Here is a 12,900-nt window from a genome sequence, read left to right on the forward strand (position 1 = left end):
GATAATAGCGCGTTGTGACAAACACCAGATACAGCACTGGGACTTGATCAACAGCCGATACCGCACCGTGACGTCACAAACCAGTAGGTGGCAGTAGTGTTCTTTGACAAACATGGATGCCTCCAGTAAAGCACATTCAATGAAAATTACTCTGAATAAAAAAAAACACTTAACATTTATTGAACAGTATGTAATAACTTTATATTTAAAGTACTTTCAGAAGTTTGAATTCTGAATTTGCCCGGACTGTTCCTTTAAAAATAAACAAATGAAATAATGTACTGTAAAGTTTTTTAACAATATAAAACTGTACACGTGGAGAATAAATAACCAATATACAGCTATGGACATTTTTATAGTAATGGATACTTAAGAAATAGCAGCAGCATCAAAGATGTGCAAAATTACATTACTTTGCTTCAATGTTTTAAAAAGAATCTTGACTTTAACTTTAGGATTTAATTTCTCAATTTGACAGATTTTGTGACAAACCAGATTAACATTTAACGGAACATTTGTTGCAATCCACTCTTTCTTCATTTATAGGGTAGTCTATGAAATTCGGGTCAAGAGTGTTATCGAAATTGTTACATTATCATCAGCTCCTTAATGCTGATCCAGGAATTAATTTTTTGTACTTTTTAAATTTGCCTATTAAATTATTAACTCTCTTAGAAGTTAATTTACAGTAAGAAACACATCACACAAAAAAGGCAACATTAGGTTAGTCAATGAAGCAGCTACCCTCAGATTTAAGACAGATGTGAACCTTACAGGATTGCAGATCACACAGGATCTCACTGTTTTGCCTGGTTTGCTGCATATCAGTGTTTATATCCAAGGTACCAAAAATAATAATTTAAATGATAAAGGGTTAAAGTTGCAGCTAAAATCAACAGTTGATAATAGGTTATTTTGTTAACAAATGATTAGATTTTGTCCTGATTTCTCTGACCAAGCTTTAAACTCCTTCATTAAAACAGAAGCTCTAAACGTCTCTGTACATACAGCTGTCCTCTCCCTCAGCGTTCGGTTTGTGTTGATTCAATCATTGTTTTTTTGTTTCAGAGATGCTACTGGAGTGATATGTTCACAGGAAGGCTGCGCTCTGAAATCCCCACTGCTCTGGTGAGATTAGCTTCCCTTGTTTTTACTTTCCCATCACTTAAGGTTTAATTTTATTTAAACAGTTTGGTTCCTACACCGGACGATCCAAAGGACCTGACAGGAAATCTGAGGAAAAATGGCAACAAAATAAAAACATTTTTGCTTTAAGAATAAGAATTTTTTTTTTTATTGAATTTATTCCTTACTCTCTCATTCAAACTGATCCTTAGTTATTTGATTCTGTTTTCAATGTTGATTTAAAGAAGTTTTCAGTTCCTGCACACCTCCTTATTTATTTATTTTTTTTTTAGAACTGAGGACCTTAGGTACTAGATGCATATTTAAGAGAAGCATCTCATCTGAAATATTTTACAGGGTCTTATACCTTCTTATAAATGGAAGTGATATTTACTTTATAATTATTCTGATCATGCTTTTATTAGATGTCCTTGAGTGGTGCGTTAATGAGCGCTGGTGCCAGGCTGACTGAGCTGGACCTCAGTGATAACGCCTTTGGGCCTGATGGCGTCAGAGGAATTGAGCAGCTCCTGAAGAGTCCGTCCTGCCACATGCTGAGGGAACTGAGACTCAACAACTGCGGCATGGGAACAGGAGGAGGAAAGGTGACTTCAAGCCAAGCACAGCATCTTTTTAGCAGCTGACAAATAAGATCTAAACAGATTTTTTGTGTGTGTGTTAAACAACCAGATCCTGGCTGAGGCTCTAATCGAGAGCCACAAAAAGTCAGCAGCCCTTGGATCCCCCCTGAGACTGAAAGTGTTCATTGCAGGGAGAAACCGGCTGGAAAATGATGGAGCCACTGCCCTGGCTAAGGCCTTCCAGGTAGATGGTACTGCTATAGGAAGGATTTTACTTTCTTTAGGTGCTTTTAAAATGATAATTCAAATTCAGGAGTGATTCAAATACATTTAAGTTTGCTCCTTCTGGCATTAGCCTTTACTCGTCATGTAGTGTAATGTAGTCTGGTTAATAAATGCCATTATTATTATGAAAAATGAGGTGGCTGGCAGGAATTCGGTTAACCCCTCGGTTTGTCAGTGTTTCAATTAATACGACCTTCCTGTTTCATCATGTCATGGGAAAAAAGTATTCAACTATTCACCCCAGTTAAATAAACAGAGATTGATTGGATTTCACAGTCCGGACTTTGTTTTATCCTTGCAAAGAGAGAACAGTTTGGTACGGAAGAGGATTAGGGCCTCTGGGGAAAAAAAACCAAAACAGATTTTTTAAATTTTATTTCAGAATAGTATGGGGGAAAAAAGTAACTTTAACTTTAATCTCAGAACTCAGACTTTTTTTTTCAGAATTCTGACTTTAATCTCAGAATTCAGACTTTTTTTTTTTCAGAATTCTGACTATAATCTCAGAATTTTGGATCTTAATGTAGATGGGCACCATGAAGGAAGAGATGTGGGAGCACTCAGCTTCACTGACAAAGATGTGAGTTGTCTGAGGTGGCCAGTGACACATTGGTGGAAAATGACGGAATTAGGCAACTTTTTACGTGCCCGAGGGGTCCCCTCATTAATAGAGGAGCAGAAGGTCATTAAAACAAGAGAGCTAGTCTCTAAAACAGACATGGCTATGGCCTGATGCTAACATGTTTGTTAGCTGTCAGAATTCTGAGAAAAAAAAGTCAGAATTCTGAGAAAAAAGTCAAAATTCTGAGATTAAAGTCAGAATTCTGACTTTACACTCATATTAAACTAAAATAAGAATTAAAAATCAGTTAACTTTTTTTTGTGTTTTCAGTGGCCCTAATCCTCTTCCGTAGTTTGGTAATCAGCCCAGTTCCGTTCTGGGCAGCATTCACCTGACTTAAAGTAGTCAGAGTCGAAACAAATTACAGACACTTTGGTTAAACAGTTGCATGTTATGAATAAACCTTTATAGAGAATCTCGCTTGCTATGGGAAGAAGTACGTCTAGTCTACAAACACCCCTCACTCAGGCATTATGTGGCCTTGCAGGTGAAACGGACTGAGAAACTTTTATAGTGAGTAAATGGCTATAAATCAATATATGAAATGACAGAAATCTAAATTTCCCGATCACAATTGGTAAGATGATAATTTAAGACTATAAAACATTGTGTAGGATCCATACCAAAATTTTACATACGAAAACACCCAAAAATTGCATATAGGAGGGAATTAATCCTGTTTTATAAAATCCTGTCCAAACCCATGCAGGTTCCTTTATGGATCACAGCTGTGTCTCCTTTTACATCCAAGGTTCCACCTTATGTTCCGCCAACTTCACATCAACATTAGACAATAAGTCTAAGCAAACCTCCGCATTAAGGTCATCGTGCATCTGAAGATCCATGAGCTTAACGTTATTTAAAGGTTAACAATGGCAAGCAAAGGAGGGACGGAAAAGCAGTTTAACCGCGGTTTGTGAGTGAGATGGAGAGTCAGATAAATATGTTTTGTAGCCACAGTAGATCAATTACCCGGTAAGTATTTTTTTTTTATCACAGAGTCTGATGGAGTCTGATGGATTATCAGATTAACAAGGACTTCCAGGCAGCATGGAGCTGTTAGCTGGTTGGGATATCTCAGCTTAAATTCACAGGATTATTCAGTTCCTAAAAGAAGCTTCAGGTAGAGCGTCAGTTAATATTTGATTATGTTTAACACCAGTAAGGCAAGATCCAACAGGAACCACAGAGGTTGCAGGTCAACCTGCTGCCTCCAAAGCCACCGTCACCCCAATGGAAGAGTTATGAAGAGACTACGGCTACGTTCACAGAGCAGCCTGAATTGACCCAAATCAGATTTTCTGCCCACATGCGACCTCTATCTGATCTTTTCATGGCAGCCTGAACAACACGGATCCGATTTTTTTTTTTTTTTTTTTTTTTTTTCCCCCCCCCAGTGCGACCCGGGCCACTTGGCTCTGTGAACGCTTGGCTCTGAACGGCCAGGTTGCATTCATCTGACCTGAACACCAATAATGCTCCACAAAGGTCACTATTCTGCATCTTACTACGCAGAAACAACCAGCATGGCGGATGATAATGCTGAGAGCAGTATTTTTATAACCACTTTTCAAGATGGTTAAAGGTTTGGAAAGGTCCCTAGATGCACTCCAGCACTACCATCCACGTTTAATTCCATAACACAGAGCACGCCCGCTGTTTGTGACGTCATTGCGTCCTCTACTGCGCATGCGGGACTCTAGCTTTATATAAATGCAGTTCACACAGAAGTTCACACAAAAGTCGCATATAATTTGAAATGTGAACGGCAACTCAAAAAAATCGTATTTAACCAAAAAGTAAGGCCTACAGCCTGAACGTAGCCGAAAACAAACATGGTAGTGCAGGAGGCCGTTAAATTAGCTGCTGCAATCATATCTGTTTGGTCAGAATCCCGGATTTCAGAGCATTTCAGACAGAAGTTGTTGTGGTTTCTCATTGTCTCTGTTGCTGTTTGGCAGGCTCATGTTTAATCAGAATGCACATCGCTAATTTACGGCAGAAAACAATTTATCAAATTAATCGATTATTAAAATAATCGTCAACTCATTTAGTAATCGATTAATGGTTAACAGGAGTATAGAGACTATAAAACATACTTGTAGCTTACAGAGTGACCCACTTAGAGCAGGAATTATATAAAAATTCTAACTAATATATAAAGATTTAGCATTTAAGATAAAAAAAAATGTTTTCGTCTTTCAATATTCTCTATCTGGATCTCCTCAAGTTGAAAAGTTTTTGTTTCTCCTGGTTTAATTAAGTTATAAATATTCTTCAAGGAATGCTTTCTTGTCTGATTATTCATTTGTCAGATTAATCGATTTGCTAAATAATTGTTAGTTGCAGCCTTAGTTTAATTAATTAAATATGAATTTTGCTAAATTTGAAAAAAAAAGAAACTCATTGCTTTGCCACATTTGCTCCAAAGGTTCTGCTGAACATTCCTCTTTTCCACAAACAGATTTAATCAGAGAATTCCCAGATTATTAATAAGTACGACTAATCCTGAGAGCTAATTGTCATCAGTCTGTCTGCCAGGTTTATCTGAAAAAGTCTGAGATTTTAGCATGAAAAACACTCCCATGTGTAGCAACTATAAGAGTCAATCTGAGGATCAATCGATGCTGATGTTTTCAAACATTGGTTTTAAATTGTTAAAAAAACTAATGTAAAATCTTATCCTTATTATTTGTGCTTCTATCTCTGGTTTAAACTCAACCAATAAGTTGGTTATTTATAAGTTTTGGTTTCGTTTACACTACAAAAACGATTTAGAAATAAGTGAAAATGTCTTAAATTAAGTAAATTTACTCTTAATTTGAGTAGGTAAATAAAATTGTTTGCCAATGGAATGACTATTTTTAACCTTTATAATAAGATAATTAGATAATACGTACTTAAAAATAAGACAATACTGTTGTTTTGTCTTAATTTAAATGTGAATTGCCTTGTTTCATTGGCAAAGTGTCTCACTTACTACCTCAATTCAAGAAAAAAATGCACGTATTTTAAGAAAAAATGACTTACCGGTATTTAGATTGAGATTTTTTCCAGTGTAGCCATTATTTGTAACTATACTTTGGTTTCTAATAAATGTGTTTATTTTTTAAGCTTATGGGCAGCCTGGAGGAGATCCACATGCCTCAGAATGGCATCAACTATGCCGGGGTGACGGCCTTAGCTTCAGCCATCCGTCACAACCCAGAGCTTCAGGTTCTAAACTTTAATGACAACACCTTCACCAAGAGGGGAACCCTGGCCATGGCGCAGGTGAGATCTGCTCCTCTCTGAACGTTCCGCAAAAGAAGCAACGGTTTCTATCCATCATGTTTAAGCCACACCTTCTTTTCCTGCTGACCTCGCAGGCGCTGAGGCACCTTAGAAACGTCCAGGTGATCAACTTTGGCGACTGTCTGGTTCGCTCAGAAGGAGCCATCGCCCTCGCTGCGGTTTTGAGAGAAGGTCTTCCCATCCTAAAGGTATCGATGTGACATCTCCACCTTCTGTTTCTGGCGTCATGGATGTCATGTTATTTCACTCTTTTGCGTTTGGCCTTCAGGAGCTCAACTTGTCGTTTGGAGAGATCACAGAGGGAGCCGCTCTCATCGTCGCTCAGGCCGTCATGGATAAACCCCACATGGAGAAAGTGAATCTGAACGGTACGCTTAACGACCACCGAGCCCACGCTTATTTCTTCATCAAGCTTGAGATAAAAGATTAAAATTGAATTAATGACTCTGACAGGCAACTGTTTGGGTGAGGACGGCTGTGAGGTCTTGCGAGAAATGATGGACAATATGGACAAAGGAGACATGCTGGCTTCCCTCAGGTAACGGGTCGGTCCATCCTGAGGATGCAGAGCTGATGTTCTGCTTCTCTAGGTTGTTGTTGCTTCTATGGTTAACAAGAGTGGCAAGAATAAAAATGATTACCTGATTCCATTGCAGTGAGGATGAGGGGGAACCAGACGACGAGGAAGATGAAGACAGCGATGAAGGCGATAGCGATGCCAGCGATGAATGTTATGAGACCAACGTGTGTGACGAGATTGTTAAAGAAAACGGAACAACAGACGAAGGAAGCCCCGAAAAACCTGAGAGCCAAGTAAGGAAACACGCCCAAAAAAAGTCCTCATGTTTAATCAGATTTTATAGATTTCTAGATTTTATGTTCTCATATTTTATTTTATTTTATTTTTTTTAACTTTTTTTTTTTTTAAGTTTTCATAATTTTTTATTTTTTTTTTCCCCCAAGTTTCTGTTTTTTTTGTTTGTTTTTTTTTATTGTGTTTTATAAATTCTATGCATTTTTCAGATCACATTCACTTAACTTCTGGGGCCAGGCTTTCCTCTGGAGTGTGTCGCAAAGACGCATTTCTATTGGTCTGCACTGATGTTAGCAACTTTTTTTTATTGGTGGGCTTCACGTATAAGATAATGTGATCTTTAAAGTGCAAAGAATGCAATTTAAAAATACTAAATCTGAACTGAAAAAAAATAAATAAATAAAAATAAAATGAAAAAAAGTTAAGCAAAATTTGTAAAAAAAAATTATTTGGCAGCTAATGGGGATCCTAATAAAACTGAAACTAAAAACTACAAATATTGCATTCTTTTAAAATATCAACTTTCATGTGGTTTTTCAAAATTGACTCCATAATTAAAAAGTTTTAATTTCTTTACACTCAGGCAGAAATCCTGGCTTTCCTCAGCAGCCCCTCAGCAGAAGATTTGTGCCGTATGAAGATGAACCTTCAGCAGCAGGCAAGTTAGTTTTCCTTCACCTCCTTCAAGTGTCCTCCGATGTAATTCAGGTTTTTCTGTAGCGCCAATTCACATCATGTCATCTCAAGGCTTTTTACACAGACCGATCAATCAGATCATCCAGTCAGAGTAAATGTTCAAAGCATTGTATCTAAGGGAAAGTGGCTCATTCCTTCCTTCATTTCCTCCTGCATGAGAATGTAGAGACGGTAGACATTTGCTTGCATTGAGTTGTTGACTCTACAGCAATCCCTCCACGTTTGTATGCATCTTTAGCAGAACTACCAGGTTTTGTTCCTCAGTTAAGAATTTTAGTAAAACATTTTCTAAATATCTTCCCTCTCCTTTCTAGGTGAATGCATCTGAACCAAATAAGGCAGCAGACATTTTTTTGAAGCTTGGCTCCCTGTACAGCGAGGACACAGAAACCCAGTTTGCTGTGTTTGAAATGATCGGTAACCGTTTTGCTCTGATGCATAAAGTCAAACCAGACATTTGCATATACTGTATAAAAAGATGAATCATTGCTTTTATTTTTCTCCTGGCTTTCTGACCTTAAACTGCTAAACTCTTCTTCTTTTATCTGAGGTGTAATCAGCTGTATTCCTACAGAGCTAAACCAGTGACAGCTCCCATTTACACCAAAAAATGACAGATGGCACCGTAAAATAAAAGATAAAAACAAAAAAATATCAAACATCACTACTAAGAAATTGAAATCTATTATGATACTTTCTTTTTATGCTGGAGTATTGTTTCTTGGAAATGTTTCTAATTTGCAACTTGTACTTAAAGACTTAAACCAGAGCTTCAATTAAGACAGTTTTGTTTATAATCAAAGTTTTGCAGTTGGGAAAATCCAAGAAACAAACTTTGTATGCCAAATCTTTATTGGAACTCATTTTTTAGGAATCTTGGTTCTGTTAAATATTTGAAAAAGCCATTTATTATCAAGCTCCCACCCCCAATTTGAAGACTTGCTGTGTTTAAATATTTCATCAACTTTGTTCATCAGTTTCTTAAAGAGAAACAATCACACAACAACGTGTTTTAGGTTTGACTTCAATCGGCATGGCGACACTTTCTGGCAGTGTCCTCAGTGTCATCTCATTTTTGTTTTGGATGTTGGTTTATAATAATCTAGGACACAGAACCCTCATCCTTTCCTGAGGTTTTCCTTGGTGGGGGTTCATAGTTAACCTCCTGATGTTAGAGAGAGAAAAATAACATTTTCAACCGTTTAGTGAGGGATATTTGGTCATTCTGGCCTGAAACTGGAGAAGTTTGGTCTGTTTGATATCTTTTTATGAAGCATTTAGAAATGTCTGGTTTGATGTTCAAGAATAACTTCAGAATGAAGTCGTTCCAAATCTGTGACATTGATTTGATTGTTTGTTTTTCTTCAAACATGCATTACCGTTGTACAGATGAAGTTTTGAAGAAGATCCTCTCTGCTTCGGCTCTCCAGTCAACCTGCTTCCTCACCACCCTGATGGTCCTGATGGGAGTCCTGAAGGTAAGGTGGAGCGGAGCAGCCCGCACACATTATATGGGGAGAAATACAAACCATTGAGTTCATTCCTTGCATATTCTAGGCAGCATAATCAGTTTTGGGGATGGGGTCAGCTCTTTAAATGTTTAGTTTTTTTTAAAACTTTCATACAATAAAATTTTTATTTTTTTGTTTTAGGGAGAAGGCAAAGCAAAGAAGGTGCCGCTAGTCCCAGGTCAGCTGTTATGTTTGGAACATGCTGTCCAGCAGGAATATTTCACTCAGGAACACGCCTCTCTGCTTTACACCATGCTGTCCAGGTGAGAAAAGCTGTTATTAACTTGCTTCACTTTAACTGAGGAAGAAGACTTCTTGTAAGTTATGTGTAGATAAATGAGAAAACCCACCCTTTTCTGATCAGCAAATGCATCATTCTTAGTTCTGAACAAGTCGCTCTCAGAGCAGCTGTTTGTTTGGAATCTGATCCTGAGGGATTAAACTCAAAGTTAACTTTTTTTTTTATGTTTGTCTGTTTTAAAATTAAAAAAAGAAGAATTACAAATATAAACAAGTTAATAAGGAAACTTTATCTTCTACACTGATGTCCCTACGGTTCATTCAGGCAGGCCCAAAAAAAAGTTTCCAATGAAATGCAAACAGAAATGAAACTTAAAAAAAACATTTTGATCAAAGACAGTTGTGGAAACTTTTCTGTTTTCTTAGTTTTATTTAGTGCATTTTTTCATTTTGAAAAAAACTGAGAATTATTTATTTTATGATAGATTTTATTTCAGACTAAAAGTCCAAAACGCATAGAAGACGACAAAAGAATAAAAGTACAATAAAAAGCGACTCCTAGCCATTCAAATTATAACCATACCAATGTCTCCACAGTACAGGTGAGTATTTTACTGCTTTATATTTAACATTAGTCAACAGTAGGATAATTCTGTTATTTGACTCGTTTATACGACAAATTTATACGTATGAGGTAGTGCCCGGCCAGGTTTACCTGCTAGAGCCAAAGAAGTAGTAGCTTTGGGGGGTTTCACTGTGGTATTTAGACACGTATGTGTTCCAGCCTGGTCTATTTTTAATCTTTGTTAGTTTTATTATAAGGCAGGCTAGGTCAGAGTAGAGCTTCCATTATATCAGAATATAATCCAGTTAGATTATTAGAGCAATTACAGTTTATGCTTTAGGCATTTTGTTGTTTTTCCATGTATGTAGTTGCTTTAGTTTTTTAATAAGAATTGTAAAAATTTTAAATTAAATGTATTTATTTTTTTCAGATTCTGTTTAGAAGTTGTATTCCTCTCAAAATGTTTTTCACATTCTCCTCACTGCTGTGGTGAACTTTCCTCTGTATTGAGGCACAAAGATGCATTTCTGTTCTGCTGGATGTTTTAGTGAAGAGCATTTGGATTGGGCTGGAAGTAAAGAGAATGTGAAATGTGATTTAATAGGAATGCAATTCATAGGAAAACTAATTTGAAAATATAAAATCTAAAAAAAAAAAAAAGAACAGAAAAACATAAAATAAAATCTGAGAAAACGTCAGTGTTGGTCTGAAAACCCCTTTCTCTTTTTATATTCAAATGTTTTTTAAAGTTTTATTTCTGGATTGCATTTTTTTTTATGGTTTTCAAAAAAATAAAAATAGAATTCCTTTGCTGCAACAATAATGGAACAAATTTCTCTTAATAATTAAGCAGTTTTATGACCAGCGGAATTGTTTAGTTGACCCTACAGGTATGTTCACAGCGAACAGGACTGTCCAGCACCAGGCTACCCGTTAAGGCAGGCGGGGGTTAAGCACCGCACCATTGTTGTCCAGGCTACCTTCACCCCTGTCACACCGTGACCATTTAGACCAGCGTATGCCTGACATACAGGAAATCTAGCAAAAACGACGACACAGCGTCTGCTCATACCTGGGCCATCAGTTCCATGTCAGTTATCTGATGATTGACATGCGTTTTTTTTTTGTTTTTATTATTTGCCGGCCTGCAAACAGCAGCTAGATTAATACCCTGATCAAAGAAGTATTTTTATGCAGACCAGGACACTGGCTTGTGCATAATTTCATGGGCATTACTCTGCCGTGCGTTATAAATAAGTTAGGCTGTCGTTGGACATAAGCTCCGGGCTTGTTCTGAATATGCTATGTATACGCCCAAAATTCGAAAAAATCCATAGAAAGTTCAGCGTATGCCAGCGTTTTAGGAGATTCTGGGACGTCAGGCATATACTGGCTAAATCGGCATGGTGTGACAGGGATCTAAAGTTAAAAACGCTGCCAGTAGCTTTATAAATCCATGTTCGTCATGATGAGGGGGAAATCAATGGGCGGCAGACTCCATGGTGTAGGAGCCTTTCACTCTAGGTGAGAAAACGCAGATGAACCTGGTGAAACTTTTGCACGTTTTGTGTTCGGTGTGAACGTACCTTTATGTCTCTCCATTTTCCTGTATCAAAGAAGGATTTAGAGAAGGAGACATTGTTTCTAACAGTTTTGTTTCTTTGTTTTTTAATGCAGAAACTGTGACGCTCTGAAGTCTTTCAGCAGCGCCAAAGAGAGACTGAGCTCTGCTCTGGAGAAGAAAAAGCCCAACCACCACTAACCAACTGAAGCCAGCATCAGAAACACACTGATCTTTATTTTTCTACGTTTTAAACCAACAGGGAAACTGTCCACTTGAACAGAGCCACTTGATGTATACCTCCAGATGTGTATATTTTATAAATGTGACTGTCCATAATGCTGTAATCTATATTTTTCTACTTTTGATTGTGATGTATACATTTCTAAAAAAAAAAAAAAACAAACAAACAAAAAAAAATAATATTAAGCTGCAAATTGATGTTAAAACGGCCACATTGTAACTAGAAGTGCAACACATAGAAAGGCAAACAAAGCCACTAAAGAAAACAGAAGTTTTATTGTCATCAAAACATTTAATGGCACAAAGTTTAAAACAAAACAATGTTTTGCTATAATCAGATGACGTGATTTCGCTTCAATATAAAGTCCTTTACTAAAGTATTCACACCTCCTGAACAAAAACTCGCACATAATTGAGACAAGCAAAAAAATAAATAAATAAATTTTATCTTCATAACCTCCTGATATATTACCCACAAATGAAGAAGAAACTTCTGGAAGGAAACATGAGTATCTATTTGAAGGATAAACAGGACTTCCTAGACTAAAAAGCCAGTCGGGCCAATATTTACCGTTTCACACCTTTGTTTTGTGTCACCTGAGCAGAATTAGCCAGTTAGCCAATATGAGCATTTTCTTGGCTGAGCAGACCTCTAATTGGTGACTAGGACAAAAAAAAAACCTTCACAACTAGATCTATAGAGCCCCAATAATAGACGGCTGTTTCTGCTACTAGCACATAGATCGCTAACGTCTAATAACACATTAACTGTAGGTTTAAAAAGGAATATTTGCCATAGGAAGCAGAATTGGTCCCATAATGATCCTGCAGCGATAAACATCCGGCTAAATCAGAGGGATCTGTTCATTTATCGGCATCACTCTGAGAAGACCCACGATGTTATGACTTAATGCTGCATTTTTACCTCCTAGATCCACACATTTGTCAAGATATGGGAAGAAAATTAAACTGTTATTTACTGTTTTGTATGAAAGGAAACTGGGTTGTTCATTTACACTGAATATTCTCTTAAATATATAGAAAATTAAAACAAACTTGAATCAGATTGTCTTTTTTTTTTTTCCACAAGTGACTATTTTGGCTCAAATTGTATGAAGTGAAATTTGCTCCATTATTATTGCAACAACGAACATGTCTTGTAAAAGGAAAATTGAAAAAGATAAAATAATTAAATAAAATAAGCTTCTAAATCAAAAGAAAGTTTTGAAAAGAGTTACAGTAAAACACAATGTGAAAAGGAAGCTATTTATAAACCTCAGTTTTAAAAACAAATTTGGGGGAAAAAATTACAAAAATCTAATTTGAAAATTTTTTGGGGGGGATAAATAAAATATGAAAGTAA

At 36.7% G+C, this 12,900-nt stretch overlaps 1 protein-coding gene across 2 annotated transcripts in view; it reads left to right on the forward strand.

Moving 5' to 3' along the window:
* The window catches only part of LOC107092869 (ran GTPase-activating protein 1-like), a 13,489-nt gene extending 1,800 nt beyond the window's left edge, over positions 1–11,689 (forward strand). The window contains exons 4-16 of one of the 2 annotated variants that reach the window (XM_015387555.1): positions 1,069–1,128; positions 1,551–1,730; positions 1,816–1,950; positions 5,728–5,886; positions 5,982–6,095; positions 6,176–6,275; positions 6,361–6,445; positions 6,564–6,720; positions 7,305–7,379; positions 7,732–7,834; positions 8,807–8,895; positions 9,070–9,191; positions 11,411–11,688. In XM_015387555.1, the coding sequence (XP_015243041.1) occupies positions 1,069–1,128; positions 1,551–1,730; positions 1,816–1,950; positions 5,728–5,886; positions 5,982–6,095; positions 6,176–6,275; positions 6,361–6,445; positions 6,564–6,720; positions 7,305–7,379; positions 7,732–7,834; positions 8,807–8,895; positions 9,070–9,191; positions 11,411–11,495 (1,464 nt within the window). In that variant the 3' untranslated portion in view covers positions 11,496–11,688. Of the gene's footprint in view, positions 1–1,068; positions 1,129–1,550; positions 1,731–1,815; positions 1,951–5,727; positions 5,887–5,981; positions 6,096–6,175; positions 6,276–6,360; positions 6,446–6,563; positions 6,721–7,304; positions 7,380–7,731; positions 7,835–8,806; positions 8,896–9,069; positions 9,192–11,410 lie in introns of both variants that reach the window. The other variant, XM_015387557.1, reaches the window with a different exon arrangement.
* The last annotated feature ends 1,211 nt before the right edge of the window (positions 11,690–12,900 follow it).

Source organism: Cyprinodon variegatus, unplaced genomic scaffold (assembly GCF_000732505.1).
Source record: "Cyprinodon variegatus isolate N-32 unplaced genomic scaffold, C_variegatus-1.0 Scaffold398, whole genome shotgun sequence".
Taxonomy (NCBI): domain Eukaryota; kingdom Metazoa; phylum Chordata; class Actinopteri; order Cyprinodontiformes; family Cyprinodontidae; genus Cyprinodon; species Cyprinodon variegatus.